The sequence below is a fragment of the Thermobia domestica genome, chromosome 14, assembly GCF_964235325.1.
Source record: "Thermobia domestica chromosome 14, izTheDome1.hap1.1, whole genome shotgun sequence".
NCBI lineage: Eukaryota > Metazoa > Arthropoda > Insecta > Zygentoma > Lepismatidae > Thermobia > Thermobia domestica.
The window spans coordinates 112,926,060-112,953,266 of NC_137467.1; the positions used below are offsets into that span (position 1 = coordinate 112,926,060).

Below are 27,207 nucleotides of genomic sequence, written 5' to 3' on the forward strand. Positions count from 1 at the left end.
CACTGGCAAGAGGGTGTAATAAAAAGGAGTTGGAATATGAAATAAGTTGAGAATTACTAATCTATACTGAAATATTCTGTACCCAGCACAGTGTTATAAATCAGGATAAAATAAATGAAAAGGTCGGTTGCTAGTAAAGAGCAAAAAGTCCTAAGAAGTAAGTTATTACATGATTTTGAAACATGTTAAAAATCGTGTTTTAAACTGTTAGAAATGTTTAAAACATGTGTTTTTTTCGTCTGTGTTTTAAATCATGTTTAAAACGTTTTGAACATCTTTTTTTATGTTTAAACACATGTTTTGTTCTTTTTTTTTTAAAAAAAATAAAACTATTTTTCCAACTCTTGTCTGGTGCTTAAGTAATATAAAACAAAACCATGTACCAAATTGGTCGCCAGGTTGGAATTTTCGATCGCCAGATCGCCAATGATGACTGAATATTTCAATTTGGCGATAGACATTTGCATAAATTATATCTTGGAAAAAAAAAAACTATATGATCTTGTTGCTGGATTCAGACTTGAGGTTTCGTGGCGTGCCTGTAATATATAGCAAATCAATATATAGAATCATTACATATGCCGGCATGAAAAGGTAAGAAATATGGCGTTTGAAGCGAATAACTGACAATGTACAGGGCCAAATGAACACATTCTCACACCCAAAATTATATTTCAGCCCCTTCACCTTCCGTCAAACAAAATATATTCGTAGTTCTTTTGTTGTTGTAAAAGCGAACCTGTCCTTTGCCCTGTCGCTTTGTAAAATATAGCGATCTTTATTCTTTGGACAATGGGCTATCTGCGCACCATATTTCGATTATATTCAGCCAGTAGTTACGGAGAAATAAAATAGAACATATAAGGCAAGCCGAGCCGAGCCTATCGCCGGCCGAGCTCGGCCATCACATGTAGTGATCTTTATTTCTTAGATGATTGGGTATTTTCGCATCAAGTTTGGTTTAAATTTAGCTGATAGTTACCGAGGAATAAAGTAGTACATACACACACACATAATTACAGTACATCTGGAGTAAAAGTACAACATCCGGTCAGCTTACGCCGGGAACTAAAAAGAAAAGTTCTAACACCAGGATCACAATTAGAACATACTATATGTAAGCGGAATCCACTTTCAACATCGCAATACTAATGGGGGGGGGGGGGGGCTTGAGCCGGGTGATCCTCCCTGACTACGCCACTGTCAGACATGACCTACAGCTTAAGGGGATGTCTTCCCATCATCAGAGGCTTCAGAATCTTCATAAGATAACATGTAAAATTTAATTCATAAATATCTTAGAAAATACTGCATTTAGGAACTGGTAATTTTGTTGCCAAAGAGTAATACAATTCAGATGGCTGTCACAATTTTGCACCTAATTACTTAGATTAATTGTAATGCATTCTTCCGTATTGAGTTACTGCAGGTAAAGAGTCAAAAGACCACTTGCAAACCTCATGAATTACTATGGATGACATTCTTTGAAGAACAAATGCTGAGGAGGGATGTACTATGATAATTTGAAAAGTGAAACCCGTGTCTACCCCTCCAGTTTCATAATCATTTATGCCTTGAGCAGTCTCCCTTCCCACTCCCACTTCCTACTGATTTCCCACAACTTTACGACGCAACTATCTGAATGTGCTTCTTCGGCGTAAGTTGGTATGATTCACGTGTCAACAAAATACTTCGTAGTACAAAGATAATGATCTTTGAAAACTCAGTACGGAATGTCTTTCCAATTGCTTTTCTACATCTTTTGTTGGTTGAAACGGATGGATTCTCCTTCGAAGCAGTAGCTTTAATCTCTTCCACTCACAAATGTACAACCAAAAAAAGTCTAAATGTTTCTTATATATTTGCCTATTTCTTTTGTTTTCTGGAAGGATAGATTTCTTTTCATTTTATAATATTTATCACAAAAACGCACACAGTACTATGTTTCTGTGGTTAGAACGGATTAATTGTGTGCAGGGATGGCAAAAATCAAGTTTTCGTTGTTTTTTTTCTTTTTTTTTTTTTTTTTTTTTTGAATAACTAGAGTTTGGTTTATCAAAACTCTATTATATATTTACCATATTCGCGTGTATCCGTGTGTGACAAAAAGTAAATAAATAAATAAATAAATAAATAAATAAATAAATAAATAAATAAATAAATAAAGTATTTCATGGATCATCACCAAATTTGGTAAAAATACAAAGAGTCAAGAATTAGGAAGTGAGTTTGTTATTAAAATAGTCTTCTCAAACCGAAAGTGGTTTAAATAAACCATTTCCGGTTTGATCATTGATCATCATAGATCGAAAAACGTAATACGTATTAAGATTCGGGTTTCTGTTTCGTAAGAACATATTTAATCTCTATTATTAACTCTCTACTAAAACCGGAAGTGGTTCATTCAACTATAATTTTTCGTTTCAATAAATATTGGTCTACATAGAGCAAGAGCGGTAAAAGATAGATGAAAGCAGTATTCTCCAATCGAATAGCTCCCAAGTGTCTCAAAAGTGCAGTGGCGTAGTCAGGGGGGCTCACCCGCCTCAAGCTCTCCCCATTAGTGTTGTAATGTTGAAAGTGGATTCTGCTTACATGAAGTATGTTCCATTTGTAATGTTAGAACTTTTCTTTTTAGTTTCCTTAGTAAGCATAAGGGGGCTTGTAGTTTTACTCCAGATGTAATTAAGTATGTGTGTATGTAGTACTTTATTCCTCGGTAACTACCAGCTAAATTTAAACCAAATTAGATGCACAAGTACCCAATCATCTAAGGAATAAAGATCACTACATGTGATGACCGAGCTTGGTCGGCGATAGGCTCGGCTCGGCTTGCCTTGTATGTTCTATTTTATTTCTCCTTAACTACTGGCCAAATATAATCGAAATTTGGTGTGGAGATAGCCCATTATCCAAAGAATAAACATCTCTATACTTGGTGGCCGACTCGGCAAAGGACAGGCTCGGTTCGGCTCTGTTTGTATGTGGTACTTTATTTCTCGGTAACTATTGGTCAGATTTAAATCAAATTTGGTTTCCAAGTATCGCTTAAAGAATAAAGATCATTATATATTATGTCTGGGCTCGGTCGCCGACAGTCTCGACTCTACTTGTCTTGTACGTTGTATCTTCTTTTTCAGTAACTACTGGCCGAAATATTTTAAACAGGGACGCAAGTGGAATGCAGGACAAAAATATCCTTCTCTCCTCTTGCCTTATGTTTTCTTACTTACTTGACAAAAGTTATATTATTTTGCTTGGTGAATTCTTTTCCTTCAACCTTCAGAAAATCATGCTTTTGCAAAGCTCTGCTTTCTTTTAAGCCCCAAACAGAAACATGATGGCAAAAAGTTTCGGAATGTGTTGCTATTTTCACTGCTCGCTTCTCATTTTAGATAGTGTATATTTACAACAAACGGGGGAAGTGCACCTTTGCAGTCCCTAAATCCGGCGGGGGACTAGCTCCTATAGCCTTCCCTCGGATCCGCGCCTGTATACAAGGGCGCCGATTTCTCTGTAAAATGAGGGGGAGGGGCCTCATATAGATGCAGAAGGCATATATGAGGATTTTAAAACAAATTGCATTCAAATTATTCCAAATATTATATCTTCTTAATTACAATAAGGGGGCCCAGTGCTTTGGGGGGTCCCGGGTCACCTTGGTCCCCCAGGATCGGCGCCCATGCCTGTATATATATATATATACATGAAATGCTTGTGTGTGAACGCCCCCTTGATGAGTTTCTCGCTACGCAACTGCAAGAATACCTTTCATGTCCTCTATTGATCTTCAATTGAAACGGGAAGTCGTAGGAATGAACCACTTTCGGTTTCAATAGTCATATCCATAGAACAGGAATTGTAACAGTAAGAAGCGGTTTTCTGCATTATATTCAGCGTTCTAAAAATAGCTGCCATCTTCTGTCTTGGGCCTCTATTCAAACCGGAAGTGGTCGAAATTCAGAAACTTCTTGTTTTAACGTTGAGAGTTATAGAATAAATCTATAATAGATAACAAGAAGCTGTTTTTTGCAATCAGTTAAGCGTCCAAAAAATATACATTTCGTCTGTATTCTAATCTCTCTACTAAAATCGGAAGTGGTAGAAATCTACTACCTTTTGGGGTTTCAATATTAATTGTGAAAATAAAAATATTGCACTACAGAAACCTACTTTGTTTTATGAACTTTTTTTTTTTACTTTGTTGAGTAGCCCTAACGTGTATTTTCTTTTAAAAAATGAAATAAGTCAAACTCGAGGTCATACGTAAACTAGTTTTACAAATGATTTACCAGTAGAGCACAAATTATTTACCACTCTGCTCATTCAGTACTGTCTAAGCTTGACTAAGTCAAACGGAGTAGCGCGTCTGAACAAAGGATTATGAATTAGGGAAACTAATATATAACAGTGCCGTATACTGGTTTCATGGCTTGGGCTACCACTAACCTTTATGACACCTGTACATTATTATTATTATTATTATTATTATTATTATTATTATTATTAATAATAATAATAATAATAATAATAATAATAATAATAATAATAATAATAGCTCTTCTTCTTTGGAGTAATGAGCAGTTGCTAGTCGGGAGTAGTTTCTCTTTAGTAACGCCTATGCTCTTCCTGCTGGTCTAAAAACCTAGAGCCCGCTCCTTTGATGGACGCGGTCCCGGGACGATTTTTGGTGGAAAAGGTTGAAGGCATTATGATGGTTTAGATCCTACCTTAGACTGTTGGTCTGCATCTCCTGTAGCCTCAGTGCTACACCGGAAGGATGTCAGTGTAGCTCTGGGAACACTGCTTTCGAACAAACAAGCAAATAATAATAATAATAATAATAATAATAATAATAATAATAATAATAATAATAATAATAATAATAATAATAAAGAGGAAGAAGAAAAAGAAATGAAATGAAATTTTTCAGTTTTACCTCACACGATTATACTGGTTAGGCTAAAGGAGACGATGATGATGACTAATGAATGAAATGGTGGAATGAAGAAAGTGGGAGGAAACGGGAGCATCCCGAGAAATCCCCCACACGCGGTGTTTGTGCACTACAAGGTTCACTTGGCGGGGGCTGGGATCGAACCCGGGACCCCAAGCACCAGGGGTGAACGCTCTACCACTGAGCCACCGCGGCCCCCTTCCTTTTCAGATCCACTACCCATACACTGAGAAAAAATCGTTCTCCGGACAGCGGTATATTGTACAAATATACGGAATCCACTTGCTTACTACAGAAATCAGTAGGGAACAAACGTTATCCGTATGCTACATAGGCCCTGCCCTTAGATGTTACATCATGTCGTTGCACGATGTGGGATATCTAATAGTCTTCCTTATAATATACATATATGTATGTTACCTTCGTCAACTATATGTTATATACGTCCATTTGCATGTGAGATCCTGATAGCCTATATTGTTTCATACGGAAAGTACGTACAGATGGAATTGGAATACTTATGCAGAAAGTATTATAAAACATGCGTTTTCAGTTATACGTTTGCTGTACGTTAAGTCCAAAAACTACAGGATAATACAAATGTAACATACAATTTTACGTATCGCTCATTTTTTCTCGCTGTAGTTGTAACGGAAATTATCGAGAAAAATGTTTTTTTAAGTTCAGGGGGAAGAGGGTTGAATTCACCGCTCATTCTTGAGTGATTTTAATTCCAAGCACTGGGGATTATGGAAAGAGTGAAAAAAAAAAAAAAAACACATTATATTGTATCGAATAAATTATAGAAAATTTACCATTGAACTCTAAAAGAAATGCACGGGGGCTAGGAGGGTAAACCCACTAATTTATTTCTTATTGCTTTTAACTCAGAGCAGAGGGAATAAAAATCGGGAAGCCTCAAATAAAAGTACGCCAAATTACCCCAAAATCGAATACTTTCTAACGAAAATTATCGTTGACCATACATACATTTAAAAAAAAAAAAATATTGAGAAAGGTGAACTTAAACTTTTATTCTTGGCAGATTTTAACCTAAAATTGAGGGATATACAAGATGTCATAAAGAAAATATAGTATATACCAACTTTTGTCATAAAAATATTTTACATAGTTTAAATTGAAATATTGTTTTCCATGTACATGTGTAAACTTGCAACATGGGATTGAATTTACTCCCCCTTCCCCCCGCAGTATTCTTTATGAATTTTAACTCTAAACAATAGCATTATTGCTGCAAGTGAAAGGAAGACACATAGCACGTAACCAGATACCGCTAGTCTACCGTAGTCTTAACTTAGGAAGTTTTCCCATTGTCTCAAGATGCTGGGTAACACTTTAGCTCCTACTAAGAATTGAAACCAGGAGCTACGTGAGGTCTACTGAATTCAGATTCCCCGCCCTCACTAAACTTCGTAGGTCGACGAATGTTTGCGAACTTTCTTAACACAAGTATATTTGTTTCATATCGAAATGAATGATATGGCCTAAAAATTGTATTTTATATCTCTAGCACTATCATTTTTTCTGAGAAATAGGAGGCACTAATTGACAATTACTTAGTCTTTTCAGATGTTGAATAACACAGGTTAAATACTACAATATACGTATAAGACCCCCCAAAAATCTTTGGATCCAGATAATAATAATAATAATAATAATAATAATAATAATAATAATAATAATTGGACGCGTGCCTGGTGTGCTCTAAACATTCATTTAATTATGTAACAATATTTCAAATACAGTCTCTAAGGCCAATTTACAACAGAATATTTTAACATCAATAGTGGAAAAAGGAAAGAAGAAAATCAGGCAGGATTTATGCTTAAAGATAACATCCCGACATTCACCTTGTGGAACCGCGAAAAAACTGGTGTAACTAGTCAGGGTAGCAAGCCACAAGCTTTGCACCTAGGATCTCCCTTTTGCGAAGGAAGAACGCTAACCACTAGCCTACGCTCGTTAGAAATAATAATAATAATAATAATAATAATAATAATAATAATAATAATATCTTTACTCAATATAGTGAACCAATTGGGGATCTGCCGGGATTAAGAATCAGCAAACTCCGCTGAAATACCCCGTGGCCATGCATCACACAATTTTCTAGCTATTTTGTGGGTTGTATAGAACTGTAAAGTTTTGTTTTAGTAATAATAATAATAATATGATTTTCACAGGCTTGCGCCCCCATTCATGGAGCAGGTTTCACATCAAATAATCCTACTCTTGTGGACAGCGAAGAGCGCTATGAAAACAAAGCAAGATGAAGAATGAAAGACATTGTCTATTTTTACCTCCCCTTTGCCACTTTTGGCTCACTCTATGCTTCTCCCTGACCCTGCTGCCCCTTCCACGGTTCCACCTGCATTGTGACTGACTTTCCCTGTGATATTCACAGAAATCGATCAAGTTCCTTTTTCTCCTTACTGCTTTAGATTTGCAATAACAACATATGAAAGTGAAATTTCTTTCTGCTTCACCACATGAAGAACGAAGTTCAATGTAACCCTCTGAAGAACAATACAATTGAAACCATGGCCAAGGAACTCTCCAAAGATCTGATAAGATCTGTAACTGATGAACACAATACCTTTACCAAACCTATCTGATCAACTGTGTTACTCATGTGGCAAATAGTCTTTGTAACGAAATAGCTTCTGTTCCGCACATTTTCGTTCCATTAGATACCCGCATAGGAAAGAATCTCATTCTGGTGGTACGAAAGCTGGATATTTGCCCGGAGGAGTTATAAAGCATACCAGAAACAGATTTGTTCCTTCAATTAGTTACGGTACAATAACGTTACATGCTCGAATAACGTTACGGTGTCGTAACAAAAATTGGTGGTATACCTTGTACCTACCTACATTAAATAACCAATAATTTTGTTACACAGAGCTATTTTCGTTACGTTACAGTTACGTTAAGTTATCCACCCCTGGATGGTCCTGGGTTTCAACTTGGGGTCGAACAACTTGACTAAGATGTTGCAAAGGTAGAAGGGTGCAGGGGGAAAGAGGAGAACGTATGTACCACATAAAATAGCTTAGTCAAGGGTTTTTGACAAATGAAAAAATGCCGAACAATAATTTCACATTCTCTCTTTTCTTTTCGAGTCACCAATTATGTCAAACAAGATTTTCGTTTGAAGATATTTTACAAACACGTAAATCAGTCCCTACACTTTTTTTGGCTCTGTCAGAAAAAAAAAAAAAATCTGGAGTATAGGCTACTTCTTGTAGGTCAAGTATCACTTCTCACGCAAAGTGAAATCTCATTATTAATTCGATCATTTAATTTAAAATGGTGTAGTTCTCACCACAGTATAACTTTCTCAGATTGACTTGCGGATCCCCTGAGATCGTCTTGCGGACCCCAGGTTGGGAAAGGCTGCTCTACGAAGTAATGTGTTCTACTTCAACTTTTGTGGCAGCAAACTCAAAGTTGAAACAGACACTCACGCTACCTACCGCTGACAAACACACACAGCAGAAAAAGAATTGTCGCTTGTACAGCTAAGAACAGTAGTGCTATTTAACTCTTTTATTCTGCACGTTCGTATAAGTAAAGTTGGCTGACGCAAAACTACTGGTAGGCGGGCCACCGGTTGCGGTAGGCGTAGTCCAATATACTGTGTACGTATTGAGAAAAAACAAGAGGAGTTTTGTCAAGTACGTTATCATTTCGTTTTTTTCTCGTATATGTTAGATATTGTTTTTTTCGTCTTTCCTTTTGTCTATCTTCCCTTATCTTTTCCTTTCCTTTTTATTCTTTCCTTCCTTTCTTTCGTTCTTGCTTTCTTTTCTCTACTTTGCTTTTAGTCTTTTTTCCTCTCAAGTTCTCACCTCATTGCGCTGTGATTGGTCAATTAGACCTGCCGGCACCTTTTGACTCTTCCCGATGGAACTACGGCCAATCCAATTACCTCTGTGAGTGTACCACTTTCCATTGCCCTGAGCAGTGTGCGAATTTTCGTGGGGATGAGATCGAAATCCCCTTTATAGAACTGGGTGTTTTCTGTAAGTTTTGAGTTTCCTCGCGTGTACACTTAATCCCTTTGTTAAAATATTCTTTAATTCATACAGAACCTTGAGGTTAGTACATTCACTCACATAAGTACCTGAACACCTGACTGTTATAATTCCATTACTTGAGGTCCAGGTCTGTTGTGAGAACGCCTAGACAGATGCAATCCAACTTACTCGTAACTTTTCTCGGCACTGACAGCAGTTGGTAGCCCTGATCCAGGTGCAGGTAAATTTGTAAAGTAGGTGACTAAGGAAACAGTTCTCCATTTTAACACGAATCTCTATGGTTCGGATCTTGTTTTCTAAAGAACACCATATATTAATCTTAATATTGCTGTGTATGTAATGTATTATTTCTTTATATACTGCATGTTTAGAGAAACAAAAATACTGACGACGCATGAATCAGGAAATGCTTGAAAGTAGCTGTAAATATCAAATCTAGAACAATTGCTGGAAATAAGATTGTAAATGATTACCTCCATTGAGAGACCTCCATTTCTCCTCAATCCAACATCTTTTTCTTTCTGGAGGGGAGATCGTCTTGCTTGTCACGCTGAGTATGTATTGAAATTGAAATTGAAACATTTGAAAAAGTTTCAACCGGACCGGGATTCGAACCCGGGTTCGCCGAATAGAAGTTTAATACGCTAACCACTTATCTACCGCGTCACTTAATCTTTCATCTAAACTTTTAGCTAGTTAAAATCGTGGCATGTAATACTATACAAAATACTAATGTTCGTATAAGAGGACGTTCCTTATAAGTGTCACAATTACTTACTCGAGATTTCCTTTTTTAACTCGAAAACAAGTTATTTAGACCTTCGTCAGTGAGGAAAATATCACGAAACGTTCTTCAAGTTGAGGCTTCCTCATCGTAACTTCTAATTCCCAAAGAAGAAAAGCCGGCAGCATTTACGCCAATAACAAGAATTTTAGTATTCGCGCGCTACTCTAGCCAGCTGTTTGAAGTTTGTCATGTAAAATGTACAGGAAAATTTGGGCAATAAAACGTAACCTAACAAAGTCCTGCGGGACTTCTAACCCGTTCCTACTACTACTATTACTACTACTACTATTGCTACTACTACTGCTACTATTATTACTACTACTACTATTAGTATTATTACTATTCCTACTACTACTATTACTACAACTACTACTACTACTTTTACTACAATCACTTCTACTTTTACTATTAATCTGTACAGAAAATAGCAAGCTTACTTTAATGAAAAAAGTGTTATGGAAATCTAAAAAAGTAAAAATAACCTTGCGCAGGGTTTGAACCCACGCCAAAAACTTCTTTATTACTATCATATTGTGCTAGCACGCTCGGCTACGAAGGCCGACAACAGTTCGCCTTTACTTTCCACTATATGTAGTTCATGACCCTCGATGTTCTGTCTGTATCGGCCAATAAGATCAGAGGATATCTGAAATTCTTGGAATCCGCGAAAATGCAAGCAGGTAGATATTGCTTTCGCATTCTTTGAATTGCATCAGCACATGTAGAAAAAGAAAGTTCTATTTTTATCTTTCGTAACTGCTAGTTTATTGTTTTATCTTTGTATTAGGAATTTGTGGTAGATTGGTAAATTATGAAACTCGTATGGAAGAGACACGGGTTCGAATCCCGTCGTGGCAATATTTTTTCCTTAATTAGAAGGTATTGTTTACATAATTGATTTTGTAGTTATGTTATTCCTTTATTATTATTATTATTATTATTATTATTATTATTATTATTATTATTATTATTATTATTATTATTATTATTATTATTAAGTAGAGAATTGGCTACATATTTTATATTTTATGAATTTTCTGATTGGATTTCGTCTTTTTGTTGAATAATCAACACACTGCGTTGTAGAAAGTTTAAGGGAGGGAAATATTATCCTGTTGCTTTTTATTTGTTTACTTGCACGCTACACCAATCCTGGATGCTGCATTTCACCTTTCTATATCTAGGGAAAGTACACTAAAGGCTTTGATGATCATAAGAGAGTAAGTGAATAAGTGATGAGATCAATTAACTTTCCGTATTAACAACATTTAAAGTATCAGGTTGTCGGAAAAATCATGACTTATTTTGGTAAAATATGAGAAATGATGATTTGTGGATATACTGGAGTTATTCGGATCATGTAATAGTTATGTCTTGAATAGCTAAGATGTTCAACGTTTTGTGTGTTTATATTGCTCTTTGTTTGGTCTGGTTTTACAGATTCGGCCAGAGATGGTGTGGGTCAATGAAAACGACCCACCACCCACCGTGATCCACTCTGTCCCACCACCCACGATGAACCACTGACCCACAAAAACACATCGTTATCAACTCTTGACTCATGATCCACGGCCTCTTCTCTACCGACTAAAGAGTTTATACTTGTAATAAAACCACGTTGTCCAATTCTAACTAATCAGAGTTTGAATGTCGACGATCAATCGCTCAAGCACCGTTCTGTTACAATAACGATGGATCTGGCCTTTCCGATATAAAATGGCAGTGTTTGTCATGGGCATAATTACGATGAATTTCAATTAAATTATTATGGTCTAATTATTTCCTTGTTGAATTATCGATACTTTTCAGTGGAAAAACGGATGAAATTTGAAAGTGCCAAATCAAGGTAAGTAGACCAACGTACAGAAGCTTACATTACAAATTTTATGTCTATTTTTCTCACAATTTTATGGGTTGATTGCTCTGTGCTCCAAGCGCTCCATATAATAAACAAGCTTTAGCAATTATTATAAAGCGCATAGTAAGCATATGGATATATGATGCGAAGCACTGTATTTTTTTTGTTGAGTTACTTCTGAGTTTAAGGTCCCTTTTAGCAGCGAAGCTATATAAGACGTGGACCTACGGATTAACGTGAACCCGAACCAAATAAGCTCCCGCCGGGAATCGAACCCGGCTATATTTCTTCTTTCTCAATTTGTTTCTCAACTAATATCGATCGTTTTCGATTATTTTTACAAACTAACCCACTATCAGTTTACCATATATAGAAAGTGTCACCCTTCCCCACATAGGAGAATGTAAAAAAAATGCTAGAAGACGTTCTGTTCACTTCCAATAAAGAGAATATACATCCTGTTTCAAAAAGAATATTCGTATTACGAAGAATTATTTTGTCCAAATTATCGGTCGCTGCACCTCGGCTCGGCTATAGGAGAAACGAATATATAGTCTAGTTTATATTAATAGCTGCTAGATGTCAGTTGTCTTCTGTTTTGCTTGGTAACCGTCATATTTTTAAAATGGTTACTCCGCAGCAGAAATCATTTTGTGTTCTCGGCTTTGCGAAGGGCAATTCCGTGATTACAGTGCAAAGACGTTTCAGGTTGAGGTATCAAATTGATCCTCCGAATGGGTGGAACATTTGAAGATGGTATCGACAGTTTGTAGATACAGCATGTGTATGTAAAGAAAGAGTCCTGGCCGCCCTCATATTCCTGAAGAAAATGTTGCACGAATTCAAACTGCTTTGCAATGTAGTTCTTCGATATCAACTCGTCGTACCAGTCAGGAGTTGCAAGTGCCGACAACAACAATTTGGCGTGTTTTGAGACGTCGGTTGGTTATGAAGCCGTACAAGTACCAGCTGTTACAAGCTCTGCGTCCTGATGACAAACGCAAACGTGTGGCATTTTGTAACGATATTCTGGATGCTATTGACAATGATAACACTTTTGCACAACGCATCGTGTTCAGTGATGAATCGACGTTCCGTGTTAGTGGTCAGGGAAACAAACAAAATATTCTAATTTGGGGTCTACAGAACCCACGTGCAGTCATTGAACATGTAAAAGATTCGGCCAAAGTCAATGTGTTTTGTGCGATATCCCGATCATCTGTTTACGGTCCATTCTTCTTTAATGGAAACATGGTTAAGAGTCAGCAGTATCTCGCTATTTTACAAAACTGGTTGTTTCCGAGGCTGCACGAAGACAACTTCATTTTTCAACAAGACGGGGCACCTCCTCACTGAAGTCGTGAATATCTGAATGAAACTCTACCGATCCGTTGGATTAGTCGTCAAGGAGCTGCCGACTTAGGATGTCTGAGCTGGTCTCCACGGTCACCGGATTTGCCACCCTGTAACTTCTTCCTGTGGGGTTTCGTTAAAGACAATGTTTATGTACCTCCCTCCCCCCACGGAACCTGGAAGAGTTGAAGAACCGGATCCGTACTGCCATAAGATCAGTGACGCAGGACCCGAGTATGAGAGAAATTTGAGTATCGGTGTGATGTTGGTCGTGTCGCTGATGGAAAACATATTGAACATCTGTAATTTGAACTTTAAACTGTAATTTTAACCTTAAAGGTTCGTAAATATGTGTGTAAAATTTCATATTCGTGAGTCTTTAAGTTTAATAAATATATGCATTCGAAATACGTATATTCTTTTGAAACAGGGTGTACTGAATTTCAGCACCGTAAGTTTATCGGTTTGTGAAGTACTTAATTTTTTTCGAAAAATTCGGATAGCCACTATCCCTTAGTTTATTATTATAATGAAAGCAATATGATAACATCCTAGTTTGGATTAGGGCCTAACTATACCAAAAGCCTTTTTATTTGCTGCAATTTGACCGTGATGATTAGGCACACATAGTTACATTAATTTTTTTATATAATAATTTATGTATTACAGTGATTCAAAAATTATTTTTTCCAGTAGTTAGCTACTCTGAAACTCACAGGCTGTGAGTCTCGAAAGCCAAGTAGTAGTATACGTCCTATTGATATTATTACAATTACAAATATCAATATCCAAAAAAGCTTCAAGTTCTTTTTTCACTTAGGGATACTTATCTCAGGTAAGTAAACAGAAACAAATGAAAAAGGGAAATGGAGGCCTTGTAAGTAAAACGTAGACAAATTGACCAGAGTTCAGACGCATATTTTAAAATCACGCTCAACCCTACTCATAGGAGCTAAATACGCGGTTCTGGTAAGTTGGAGTAGCATAAAGATAGCAAAAATCAAGTGCCTGTTACTGGTTGTCTTCGTTGCCAAGCGTACTAGCGCAATGGGCTAGTAATAATATTTGCTTGTGGTGTGGGTTCAAACCCGAGCCAAGCAAAGTTTTTTGTTTTTATGTTTTATTTTTTAAATTTTCAAAAGTTTTTTCATTCAAATAAGATGAAAATAATACTCAAAGAAGCGGTTACGTTACGAGTGCAGTTTTGCATTTCGAATCCACATTATAGGTAGTAGTAGTAGTAGTAGGAACGTTTTAGAAGCCCCGCAGGGCTCCTTTTTTTCACCTTCACTGCCCTGATATAAATTTAACCACAACTGCTTTTTTGGTTTTCTTCTTCAGTTCCAACAAAGTGACAATTTACTTTTATTACTACTATAATACACAATACATACACCAGGTTTGGACAATCGTAAGCTGCAACCAATCTGAAACGTGTTTTTAGTTTATATGGCTAGGATCAGTACGTGACAATGCAGTAAGCAGAATTGGTCGGTGGGTCAAAGTGGGTCATAGTGGGTGGTGGGTCGAAGTGGGTCACGGTGAGTGATGGGTCGCAGTGTGTCACATGCTGTTGACCCACGACCCACTCAGAGAGCTCGATACATTTGACCCACTGACCCACTCCAAGTCTGGATTTGACAACACAGAATATGGAAGACCAAAAATTGCATGGTCACCATATTTTATTGTTTTATTTCAGACAAGGGAAGAACGCGATAATAGTTACTGTCCTCAGTGTTTCTGTGTTTTTGTCCCTTTTCTTAAAGAGTTAGCGGAAAAACTGTAAAAGTGAGTAAAACGCGTAAAAATAGGAAACAAGGTACTGAGGAAGGTTCGGTAAGTTAGTTAACTTATAAAAATAATCCAGTGTCCTGAAACTCCAGATTCCAATCAAAATGAGTATCTTTCCAATGCCGTGCCGTGAAAAATCAGGGCTCGAGACGAGAGCATACGGCAACATCTCCGTACGTATGAGTTGTCAATTTAAAGTTGAATTTTCTGGAGTATTGTTTCTGCATAATAGTTTAATATTTTATCATAACTGAAATGAGAAAGTTTCAGCATTATTACACTGGAATCGTAAAAGTGTGTAATTACTGAATTCACTGCACATCCAGTTTTTTCCTTCTCCCAGAACAGCGATGTGTTAGAGTAGTCGCTTAAGGGTTAGTTTCATAATGGTGGGGTCGAGGGTTCGATTCCGGCTGAGGCAATTAAGGCGGTTTTCATAATTTGCAATATTGATACTTCTGGTGTATACTAACATGAACAATATTCAATTTCTTTGAGTCTAAGAGTTGAGACTACTTCCTTCACAGGTGAAATGCCAAGAACACAAAATTACGTCATCCGTATCAACCTTCATTTGTAACTGTCTGGGAAGCAACGTGTTTGGAAAAGAATTGATGAATACATAAGGGCTAAACACGTCCTTACTGCTGTAGTATGGGCCAAAAATGAGTTCCAAGGAATTATTACTAGCTGTAAACAAATTCTAAATTGTGGTCGAACTTACAACGCTAGTCACGAGAATGATCCTATTTAAGATGTCACCTCACACTTCTACCTAGAAGAAGGGTGAAACAAAATGCATTACTGTAATCAGCTAACAAATATTTATATTCCATTTCTTGTTGTCATAAAATGATAATTCTATCTGTAAATTTATAAACGTAATAATATTATTGCGTTCATGTGTAAACCTAAGAAACATCTGACGTACTGTATATCTTTTCTGTTTCTATAAACACCTTCGACTATCTTACTCTTTCTCTCCTTCTGTGGTAATAATAATAATAATAATAATAATAATAATAATAATAAAGGAATAACATAATTACAATACCAATTACATAAGCATGACCTTCCCATACAGAAAAAATAATAATTGTCACGACGGGATTTGAAGCCTCGGAGCTGCAATGGGAGTTCCCTGCTTTCACAATTTTTTAAAAACAAATCGCTCCAACCGTAGTATTGTTCGCCACTGGGACCTCATATCCTTTTGAAGTATTCCAAACACTACAGGGACATGAACACGGAAATACTGAGGACAGTTAAAATTCCGACCTTGTCCTTCAGAGGAATTCGACCTCCTAGTGGATTGCGCCTCATGATCAGAAGCCGAACGCCCGAGATCACTCGGCTAGTGCCACCGGCTCAATTTGTCACTAATTCCTCATATGATTATAAGAAAATAAACTAGTAGTTATGAAACATAAACATAGAACAGTCTATTTCTACACGTGTTGATACAATTCAAAGAATCTGAAAATAATTTCTGTTGTCTTTTCTTCTTTGGAAATTAGAAGTTATGGTAAAGAACAAATGTAATGTAAATCGGGACCATCCATAAAACCGATGACGTAGCCTCAACTTGAAAAAAGTTTCGTGATATCTTCCTCATTAAGGAACGTCTATATAACTTGTTTTTAGTTAAACAGGGAAATCTCGAGTAAGTCATTAAGACACTCTCACAAACATTACTATCTTGTTGAGCTGAGCGAAGCGAAGCTCTTATACTCGGGTTAGCCGTTTGGTTGTCCGCGAACTCCTCCTAGACCGTTTGGGCGATCTCAACCAAACTTAGCACGCTGATAGAGTATGTCGTGCTGAGTGACAACATAGGTCGAAATCAAAAATCCGATGTACCATCGAGGAATAATCACCGAAAAACGCTTCCTCCTAGACCGTTTGGCCGATCTCAACCAAACTTAGCACGCTGATAGAGTATGTCGTGCTGAGTGTGAACATAGGTCGAAATCAAAAATCCGATGTACCATCGAGGAATAATCACCGAAAAACGCTTCCTCCTAGAGCGTTTGGCCGATCTCAACCAAACTTAGCACGCTGATAGAGTATGTCGTGCTGAGTGAGAACATAGGTCGAAATCAAAAATCCGATGTACCATCGAGGAATAATCACCGAAAAACGCTTCCATAGACTTAACATGGGGAAAAAGTCATGATTACGTAGTTTAAGCTCGCTCAGCTCATTTCATTGCAATCGGGTATATCCATTGCATTCCCAGTTTATATTTTTCCATGAAACGATTTTACTAGGTATTAGTTTGGGTGGAAGATGAAGTGGCGTGGTAGGTGAGTGGTTAGCGAATTGAACTTCTATTCGGTAGACTCGGGTTCGAATCCCGACCACGCTGAAACTTTTTCAAATGTTTCTGTTTCAACTTCACTTTCAATGCATACTCAGTGTGACAAGGAAGATCTCTTCACTGGAAAGGAAAAGATGTTGAAATAAGGAGAATTAGAGAAGGTCTGTCAATAGAGACAGTCATTTACAAACTTATTTCCAGCAGTTGTTCTAGATTTGATATTTTCAGCTACTTTCAAGAATTTTCTAATTCATGGGTGATCAGTGTTTTTATTTCTTTGAATATACAGTATATAATGAAAGAATACATTACATACACAGCAATATTGAGATTAACTTATGATGTTCATTGGACAACACGCTCTGAACCAGAGAGATTCATCTCAGAATGGAGGAATGTTTCGTGCGTCATCTACTCACAATTTTACTTGCATAAACACCTGACTCGGTGCTACCAACTGCTGTCAGTGCCGAGAAAAGTTACGTGTAAGTTGGGTTGCATCTGTCTAGGCGTTCTCATAACTGCAAATGACCTGGACCCCAAAGTAATGGAATTATAACAGTCAGGGGTCTAGGTACTTATGTGAATGACTGTACAACTATGCTAGGCGCGCTTTGCTTTGACCGTCATTTTGTCGTCATCCAAGGATCACAACTGCACTATACGTATTTTGCCCCTCTACATTACACCGTTGCATTACTCGTGCCGTAAAGGCATTCCTGGAATCCTCAAGAAGATGTTTGGGGGACAGAGCCGGACTGGCTACTGGTTGGCCCTGCCGGCTGAAATATTGTGTTGGCCCCGGATTTTCAATTCTCCTCCCCCCAAGCACCATTATCCCAGTTGCCTACTGTTTTCTCACAATAAATGCACACTATTATCTTGGATAAAAACACACATTTCTTTAGTAGCCTTTCCGTACATTGTACCTTAATGAACGTAATATAGAATGAGGGTATATGTTACGAACAATATATATATATATATATATATATATATATATATATATATATAGATAGATAGATAGATAGATAGATAGATATAAACGACAACAATCATTGGCAATTTTATTATCTCGGCTTGGGATGGCTGAGATTTGTAATTTGTTGATAAAGAATTACATATAAATTAATTTAAATCCAGCACTGGCGGTTTCAGTATTCGTGAACAAGGAATACGATTAGCTGCGAAACAGCGTACCCTCCACGTAGCCCGAAACATTTTTCGGGAAAGGGAGCATACCCTCCGGAACAAACACGATAAAATCTTTTCGTAAGGACATGAATATCAGTAAGCACTTGTAGTCCACGAACTATGTACCCAGATTGGGTGTATTTATGCAAATCGTGTGCACATATAGGCCTACAGGGTGGTGGTAATGGAATTACATATTATGGTTTCAAGGTGATAAAAGATCAGGAAAGAAATTATCATTAGTATATCTTAATATTGCTACCAGAAAGTGGTGTAATGAATTTCATTTCCATTTACGTAATTTTATTCCAAATTTAATTGTATATCTAGTTCTTACTGCAATAGCAATTGTAGTATATGAATATACAACGAAAACCATGAAGTCGGATTCAATAGCAGCCACAGTTTTATTTAAAAGAAACATCTACGTACAAAGAATTTACTAATTTTTTTCACTTACCAATGCTGTACATTTAAGAAGTCCGAATTTATAATTCACTTGTTACAATAGCACCTCCGTTCCCACGGTAATTTTAGAAACGACACGATAAGGACATGTACTACCTAACACTGTAACTTTGAATAACTGACCGCGGCTCGACTTCTTGGCTGATGAAACTGGCAACTGCGGAAATATGAAAGCAAACACTGATAAGCAACAATGATAAACCACAGAATCTTGTTACAAAGGCGACGGCACGATGCAGTGATATCATAAATCATGAATATGATCTCAGATCTCCTTCTGCTGGGTTTCAAATTGTTATTTTTCCTTGGACAAGAAACTAAACTTTCAAGAATTATGTTGTCAGGCCACTATACTTTCGGCTCCTATTTATATTCGACGATAGGAAGCTTGTTGGATTTCACTATTGATTTTGTTTGCACCAACATTACTCCGGAGCTGGCATGGCCCTTTCTTACTTTAAGGGGACGTGAGTCGCATTAAAATTTTAACGAAACGCTCAAATAGCTTAATGGGTGCAGATTTCCGCCGTGACTGTTCACAAGAGTATAAGTTGTCGCATACGTTTTCCACATTTTCTCTCTTTATTAAAATTTTCATTTGGGCTGGTGGAGGATCCCTTGCACACTTATATCAAACATTTAAACATGCGTTTAACAGGTCAAGCCGATATGATTGTTATGTATTTTTGACCCCCCTTACTAACTCCTATCGTTATCCCGGTAGTTAAGTGTGAAGTGTCCCACTTTCGAAGCTGTCTAGCTCCGCCCCTGTCCACTTCCAGACTGTATGTCATATAAAATTTTTAGCTTGTTTTGGTGCCAGGAATGTGTGGTTTCAATTTTCACCATTACTTTTGGGACACCTAATATAAATAAACTTCCATACCCGACGGTCACAGATGCCTAAATTGCATTTATTATTACACCTGTGCAGTAATCGTAGAAGTAATCGTAGATAATTACATTAGAATGCCTGAAGATCCTTCAGTATGATGTTACTCAGAATTTATTCTCTTCCCCTCATGCCTCCTTTATATCTCATTTAGTGACTTACCCGACGAAACGTAACACCGAGTCAATTGTGATAATAACAATACCAAATGGATGCTTGAAGGATATAATGAAAATATTCTGCTTGAAGGACTGCCCCCTTTGGAGATTATGATACTTGGCTAAATGTTTTCTCGACAAGTATTCGACACTTGGTAGAATTAGGTGATTTATGTAGTTAATTTTAAGAACATTGTGTTCTTAAATTTATGAAAATTTGTGGCGTTATACATGAATATGTATGAAAGTCGTTTTTATCTAAGCGGTTAGCGTACACGCCCTTGGCGTCGGAAACGCGAGTTGGATTTCCGGCAGAAGCTCCTGTGGTTCGGAAACTACGTTAACCTGTCGATCCACGTCGTATATAGCCTCGCTATTGAAATGGATTCTAAACTTAAATTTAAATGAAATCAAATGAATATATATGAAAGAGAAAAGCTGTTAAATCGTACAAGGATATTTACTCGGCTTATATGTTTGTGTTGAAGCAAAATTATGACATTAACATCGTATTTGTCATATTTAACCCCTTGGACTAAAATGACGAGTCTACCTCGTCATGGCCTCCCGGTGCCGAATCGCACAATCACGAGCTACACTCGTCATAAAGTTTAAACTATTGTAGCATCACGTAAGGTTACTATATTGATGTTTTGAAAGTTATACAATTTCCTTTGAAAAAAATTAGAAAGAAAAATAAATGGTATCTAGGGGCAGGAAATTCAGAAAATAACTCGTAGTGCAAGGGGTTAATTGTATGTAAGGCTTCCAAGTTTTACCAAAAATAATCTGTCTATTTTGGAAGTCGAATTTTTTGAATTGAAAAATAGTAGCATTTGATACAAGTTTAGAAGGAAGGAAATAAGGAACTTGTATTTCAAACATTTATTTATTTATTTTATTTATTTATTTATTTATTTATTTTGCTTCAAATCGACATCGAAAATCTAGTAGAAAAAGAAGTTTTAATTGATTCATTGATTTGTGTTTGCGTCCTTTATATGGGCGCCCGAGGAAAATTTTCTGGGGGGTGAGGATCTCCCTGGTTGCTTTTTTTTTTTTTTTTTTTTTAAATCGTGCATCCATAGACACGAATATAGACTTGTAAGAGCGTTGGGGAATGAGAGGTAAAATTTTTTTGCTAATTGAAAAATTTCATCCTATTCACTGCATATGCCTCTCGCAGAGTAACCATAACGCACATTAGTTGTTAGTCGAGAAGCATGTGCAGGGAATAGGACGAAATTCTTCCAACTAGGAAAAATTTTTACTTCTCGTCTCATTCTTCAACGCTCTTCAAGTCTTATGTTTTTCTATTCTACAGTGTACAGTACAGCATAGATTTCAACCCATTTAGGACTTACTATTATTGAGCACTCTACCTTTCGGTAGGTCCTGGGACTAATGAGATTATTTTTCAATTTTAGATTTGGGCCTGGAAATATTCTTTCCATATTCTCGATCTTCAGCTTGCTTTTTAAACCCCCATCGTATTTTTCTTCTATTTCTCAAAATCACCGATCAGCTGTGTTCATCTTCTTTCTATTCCTCACTTCCCTTCCATATTTCCTTCTATAGCATTGCGAAGAAGACAATTTCTTCGCAAGATGTGTTCAATCCAATTGGCCTTCCTACGAAGGATGCTGGATAGAAGTGTCCTCTTCTCTCCTATCCGTTTCGAACATCTTCGTTTATTGCTTTCTCTGTCAAGTTTATCTTCTCCATTTTCCTCCAACACCACAGTCCGAAGCTATCCAAATATTTCTTCTCTAACTTCCGTAGTGTCCAAGTCTCTGAATCATACGGTCCAATGCTCCATATATGGCACTTCACCAACTTCTTCTTAAGTCCAGTATTGACCCTGCTAGTTAAGAGTGATCTTTTCTTGTTGAATGCTTCTTTAGCTATGGCAATTGTTGATCTGATCTGTTTGGTGCAATAAGCATCTTTCGTCAAAATACTTCCCAGATACTTGAAATTATCAACCTCTTCGAGTTCTCTTTGTTCTACTCTGATCGGTAAGGATGTGTTCCCACGGAATATTCTCATGACTTTCGACTTTTCAATGTTGATTTCCATTCCATATAGTTTTAGTGTGAACTATTTTGTCAATCATCTCCTGTAGCCTCTCTTTGGTTTTAGCTATTATAACCGTATCATTTGCATACCTGATCTCTGTTAATCATCTGTCTTTCAATCTTGAAATCTCCAATTTTCATTAATAGAAATATATTGTTAACGTTAAAACTATAATGACATAGATGCTTTATTTGGCAATATATAAAGTGGATTGATAACAGACATTTTTCGTCCACGAGAGTCATAAAAAATAAAGCTGTCACTGGAAATTATATAAATATGAAGCTCAAGCAGTAAACTTTACATTTGTGTACGATATATGTGAAAAGTTGGAAGTTACAGCAAGAACTCCGAAAATAAGGTATTTTTGTTGATATTTTGCCTTTTTAGGCGTTTTTGGCACATTTTTTGGATACTTTTCTATGAAGCGCTTGATGAACCATTATATATACTTTTGTGTAAAAACTAGAGTAGCTAAGCTTGTAAACAAGTATGTGTGTCGTGTGGTTCATCAATCACTTCATAGAAAAGTACCCAAAATGCCAAAAACGTCTAAAAAGGCAAAATATCAAGAAAAATGCCTTATTTCCGGAGTTCTTTTTGACCTTCTCCACAGTTTTCCACATATATCTTACACAAAAGTAAAGTTTACTGTTCGAGCTTCATATTTATACGATTTACTTGCTTCCATTACACTTTTATTTTTTTTATGACTCTCATTGGTGAAAAAAGGCCCTCCCTCCTTTACCACCTCCTTTACGCCTTATTTGCATTTGTCTGTCTCACACAAAACTTTTCTTACTAAGACTTTAATATATAATTAAAAGCAAACAGCAAATTACTGTTCTTTTGGAAAATAATATAAGACACTTGAAGGAAAAATGATGTTTCATTTATCAATAAAATTATGTCCAGTAAGTAAATTCTCCATAGCAAAACTGGGTGGTGAAGCATGTCGTAATTCACATATGAATATACCATCGAGTAGACTATGACATGGTGGGTCATCCACTTTACATATTTTGGTGCAGAGAATCCATTTTTTTTTCTAGACATAAATAAACGTTATTGAAAAATGACGTATAATCACATTTCTTCAAGTGTCTGAGATATAAGGATTGTTCTAATAGTTTTCTGAAAAAACGAATTGCATTTTTCTTTTGTCGGTTGCAAAAATATCCAGTACCTTATTTAGAAAACTGGATCTCTCTACTCGTACCTGTGCCCTATGAACACTAAGAAGGCATAAACTTGAGAGTCGTTCTTCTCCCATCGTGGTTCTCAACCACTTTTTAACACGACGAAGCGTGCTGAAAGAACGGGTTTTCCTTGAAATTATACCACCTATTTGTAGTGTCATTGAGGCATACGGATAGTTAAAATTTAGTGAAATTATTGCAGGCTCGGATATCTGTTTTAATATAATATGAATTCAAATTGAGTATTTCGGTGTGTCATTGATTATTAATGGTAATAAACGAATATTTATCTCCTAATGAGGATAAAATTACTTCTCTGTTTGATGTTTACAGTTTGGACTCAACAAATAAGATGCTAACCTCATCTCTTGATCAGTTTTGTAATTAGAGGTTCCATTTAAACAAATATAAAGATGTTAGTGGAAAATATAGTTAGTGTAAAATTCAAATCTGACTATTTGCGTCAAATACGCTTCAAATATTTACCATACGATTGTACTCTTAATTATTTATGATCATAATACAACAAGTAGCATAATACCCAAGCACCCAGTTTTGCTGGCAATTTATATCATTCAGAATTACGTTATGGCACTAACTGAAATATGAGAGAAACTTAAAAATGCGTGACGAAGCTGAATTTCTTCCAAAAACAGCCACTATCAGAAGAGTAGTGCCCTTTTCGCCAGTTTTTAACTTCTCTTGATTACCAGTATGCTTCAACTCTGTAACTACAACGTAGTTAAGCTTACAACAGTACAACAACTAGTACACCAGATTTTAGATTAAAAATTACTGAATTTAAATAATACTAACTTGTACGCAATATCGGCGCATCTTAAGGTTTTTATTGGAATATCAATTAATCGTGGTCGCAGCTTAAGAAATGAATAAAATATTACAGGCCCTAAAAGTGGCAACCTTGTCTGTTACCAGAGCAACGATCATTGCCAGTAATTATACTATAGAAAGGACGGCAGAGCAGTCACTCATTGGCTAAAGTGGGGTTACTAACTCTTGTGCTTAGTATCTGATCATGTGGCACTTTCCATCCAATTTTCATGCATGCAATCCTGTATGGGTGTTTTCCTCATCCCACCAGACATTGCTATTGTTAAGTAAGCTATTTTCGTTTGTAAGTAGAACAGTTCCACATTGTGCATTAGTAGTACACTGTTACAGGCCGAAAGTGTAGAGCACGGTACTGTGCCCCCTACAAATGATAGAGCTTGCATGTGTCGGTGGAGCTGGTGAAATGAGAAAAAGTGCCATCCCGGGTCCAAGTGCTGGAAATATACATTATACATTTTCGTGAGTTCCCCCTTCGGGCCCATGGTCCTTTATCAGGATCGAGGAAGTATATATACCGTACATATAACGAGACCTATACTTGAAAGTTAGGACTGTGTACTATATTGCAGTCGATTCTTTTCTACTGGACATGGAACCCTAAAGCACTGTGACCAATAGAGTAGGAAGGAAGGCTGGAAGGAAAACCTTTTACCAGTTGTTTATCCTTTCTAAAGTTGAGGAACATACTTTTTGTCAAAATTTTAAAATCAGTGATAAGGAAACTCTAAATGCTGTATTAAATCGTGGAATTTTCAGTTTCTGTAACAAATCAAAAATAGTCTGTTCAAACGCAAGGGCGAAGTTTTAAAGCAACATAGTAGGCTTTCAAATTTTCTTGAAGTTGCTTCTTATTGCGACCGATTTATGTTGTAAGTTTTCATATGATTTATGCAAATTATGTATAATAAAATTAATTACTTTACGTAACTTTGTGCATTTTTATTTATTTCAATCCTAATATTTAACTCACTTCTGGTTCTGCCAGGTTACACAAAGGTAAAATTATTGATTTTCTTGATTATACATAATTTCTGAAAGTATTATGAACGAAATGGAACATGGTAGGCTTCATTTCAGATTCGAAACGGATGCAAGGAAACTAATCTGCATCCATTCAAGCCTTTTTGCACAAACACTGACTTTTGTCTTCGAAAAAGTTTAGAAAATTCGACGAAAACAGTTAAGCAAAGCATATATTTCTATGTCATTATAGATGCAAAAAGAAATATATTATGCAAAAAAGAATTTCTTGAAACCAAAAGTTCCCATTTCGTTGTGTGTTTTGCAGATTTAGAGGCATATTCAGTTGTTTAGAAAATAAAAATGGCTATATTCCCTTTTAAAAGATCGACTTTCGGCCTGTATAGAGCTTTCAGATCTGTTGCCGATCAAGTTGCAAATTTCAATATTTAATAGAGGATTCTGAATTTAGTTATCATTATTAATATTGTGACAGACGTTACATTCCCCAATTTATGAAGCAGTGAACGGATTAATTTAACACTCGACGATTTTCAAACCAAAAGCAGTTATTTAGAATCTGTATCAGAGATCACCACTTTCAATTTTTTTAAAGACTGTCTACAATACGAGCCTAATTAAGACCTTGATACTAATTAAGTTCTTCTCTCTGTGTGTAGATAGCTAGGTAGATGAATTAACAGAAAATGTGTAGTCACATACATACACATTGAATCACTTCATTAGGTAGGAGGGGAACAAGTAGAAGCAAAATTTAAAGAACAAAAACTAGCTTTGAAGCAATCAGTTAAGCGCATTGTTGATATGCAAAGTCGCATTAAGTTGAACTTCTTTGTTTTATATATAAAATGGTTCTTTTGTTGTCTTTATTGCAGTAAATGAATCTTAGTAATTATTTTCTAATAATCGCCTCTCTCGATTTTTTTTTTTTTTTTTTCACTAGTGCCACCTCCGAAATTTTACGTCCAGGTGAAACCTATTCAAATATATTTTGACATGTTCTCCGTTCTGTGGTTGAATTCCTTTGGATTGAACTTGCATAAGTCCTTAACTGCTAAAAGTGCGTCACCACCTACAATGGTTTATGTCGATGTTAAGATAGATGCTATTTTACCGAGGGTAAGTTTAAGTTTTGGTTGTATGTTTCTTGGTGTATATTAATTATTGCTTTCTGTTAATTCATCAGTGTTAGTATAATTATAAATCTTTCTATGGTTATAAATAAACTTTTCTTTGCTAAGATATTAATGAAAAGTGTAAATTGTAATCCCTTGTAACGCGACAAAATTATGGATGAAAGGAGTGGCATAGTACTAATATGGCTGCGTGGCCATCGAAAAGACATGACTTATTGTGCCACCTTTCGAAGATTTCTATGTAAAATAAGCCCATAAAGATCGTCCTTTCTAAACGGTACAAGCTTACATCGTTTGAAGAAAATATATACGCAGATTATTGTACATTATAAGGAAACAAACCTCTGAGTCTGAATGTGGAATCTTCTATACCTAAAATCGCCAGGAGGTCTTCAGTGGCATGTTATTTGAGGTGAAATCTTAATATAAAATTAAATGATGTTTTAAGAAGCTAAGAAGAAAATACGCAATTAAAGGAACTAATGATCATGCCACTAGTAAATCGTGACTACGCTTCGAATAATTTCTGATCATACTTTTCCTAGCAATTTGGGGATGCTGAATCCAAGTAAACTATCTTCAAGGTTGTCATCCCATGATGTCACGAGAAAAATTACGTCAATGCTTTTTGTAAATGCCATTTTCACATTTAAGATCTGAGTCTTGTTTTGTCAACATACATTTTCTAGTGAATTAGTAAGTAAAACTCAGGTAACAAAACAACAAATTCGTTGCAGAATCATAATTCCAGTATATTTCTTTAATTTTATATAATTATACGTATAGTTCCAGACACAACATTTGGTCATTTTACACCGAAAGATGTAATAACAGAAATATAATAATACGTAATAACAGAATAAGAATATTCTCATATATATATGTATTGATATTGAATTCCAACAGTTTATTCACTCGAATTAATCAACAATTCAAATTACTCAAGAAGATAAATTGCCTGGTTCAGTGGAAAACAGTTGATATTGCCAACACTGCTAAACCATTTTCTTGCATTCTAATTTTACAATTAATTGTGTAAAATTTATCTAATTACACACCCAATAAGATAATACTTATTAACTCGAAACAGACATAAGACATAACTAACAGTAGAAAGC

General features: G+C 36.2%; 1 protein-coding gene across 8 annotated transcripts in view; it reads left to right on the forward strand.

Moving 5' to 3' along the window:
- The window catches only part of LOC145670290 (bridge-like lipid transfer protein family member 3B), a 549,193-nt gene that overhangs the window by 240,418 nt on the left and 281,568 nt on the right, over nt 1-27,207 (forward strand). For all 8 annotated transcript variants that reach the window (XR_014128253.1, XM_081738747.1, XM_081738745.1 and 5 more), the window contains one exon: nt 25,897-26,072. Coding sequence is in view for 7 of the 8 variants with exons in the window: in XM_081738747.1 (XP_081594873.1) it covers nt 25,897-26,072 (176 nt within the window). In the remaining variant the exon portion in view is untranslated. The remainder of the gene's footprint in view (nt 1-25,896; nt 26,073-27,207) is intronic.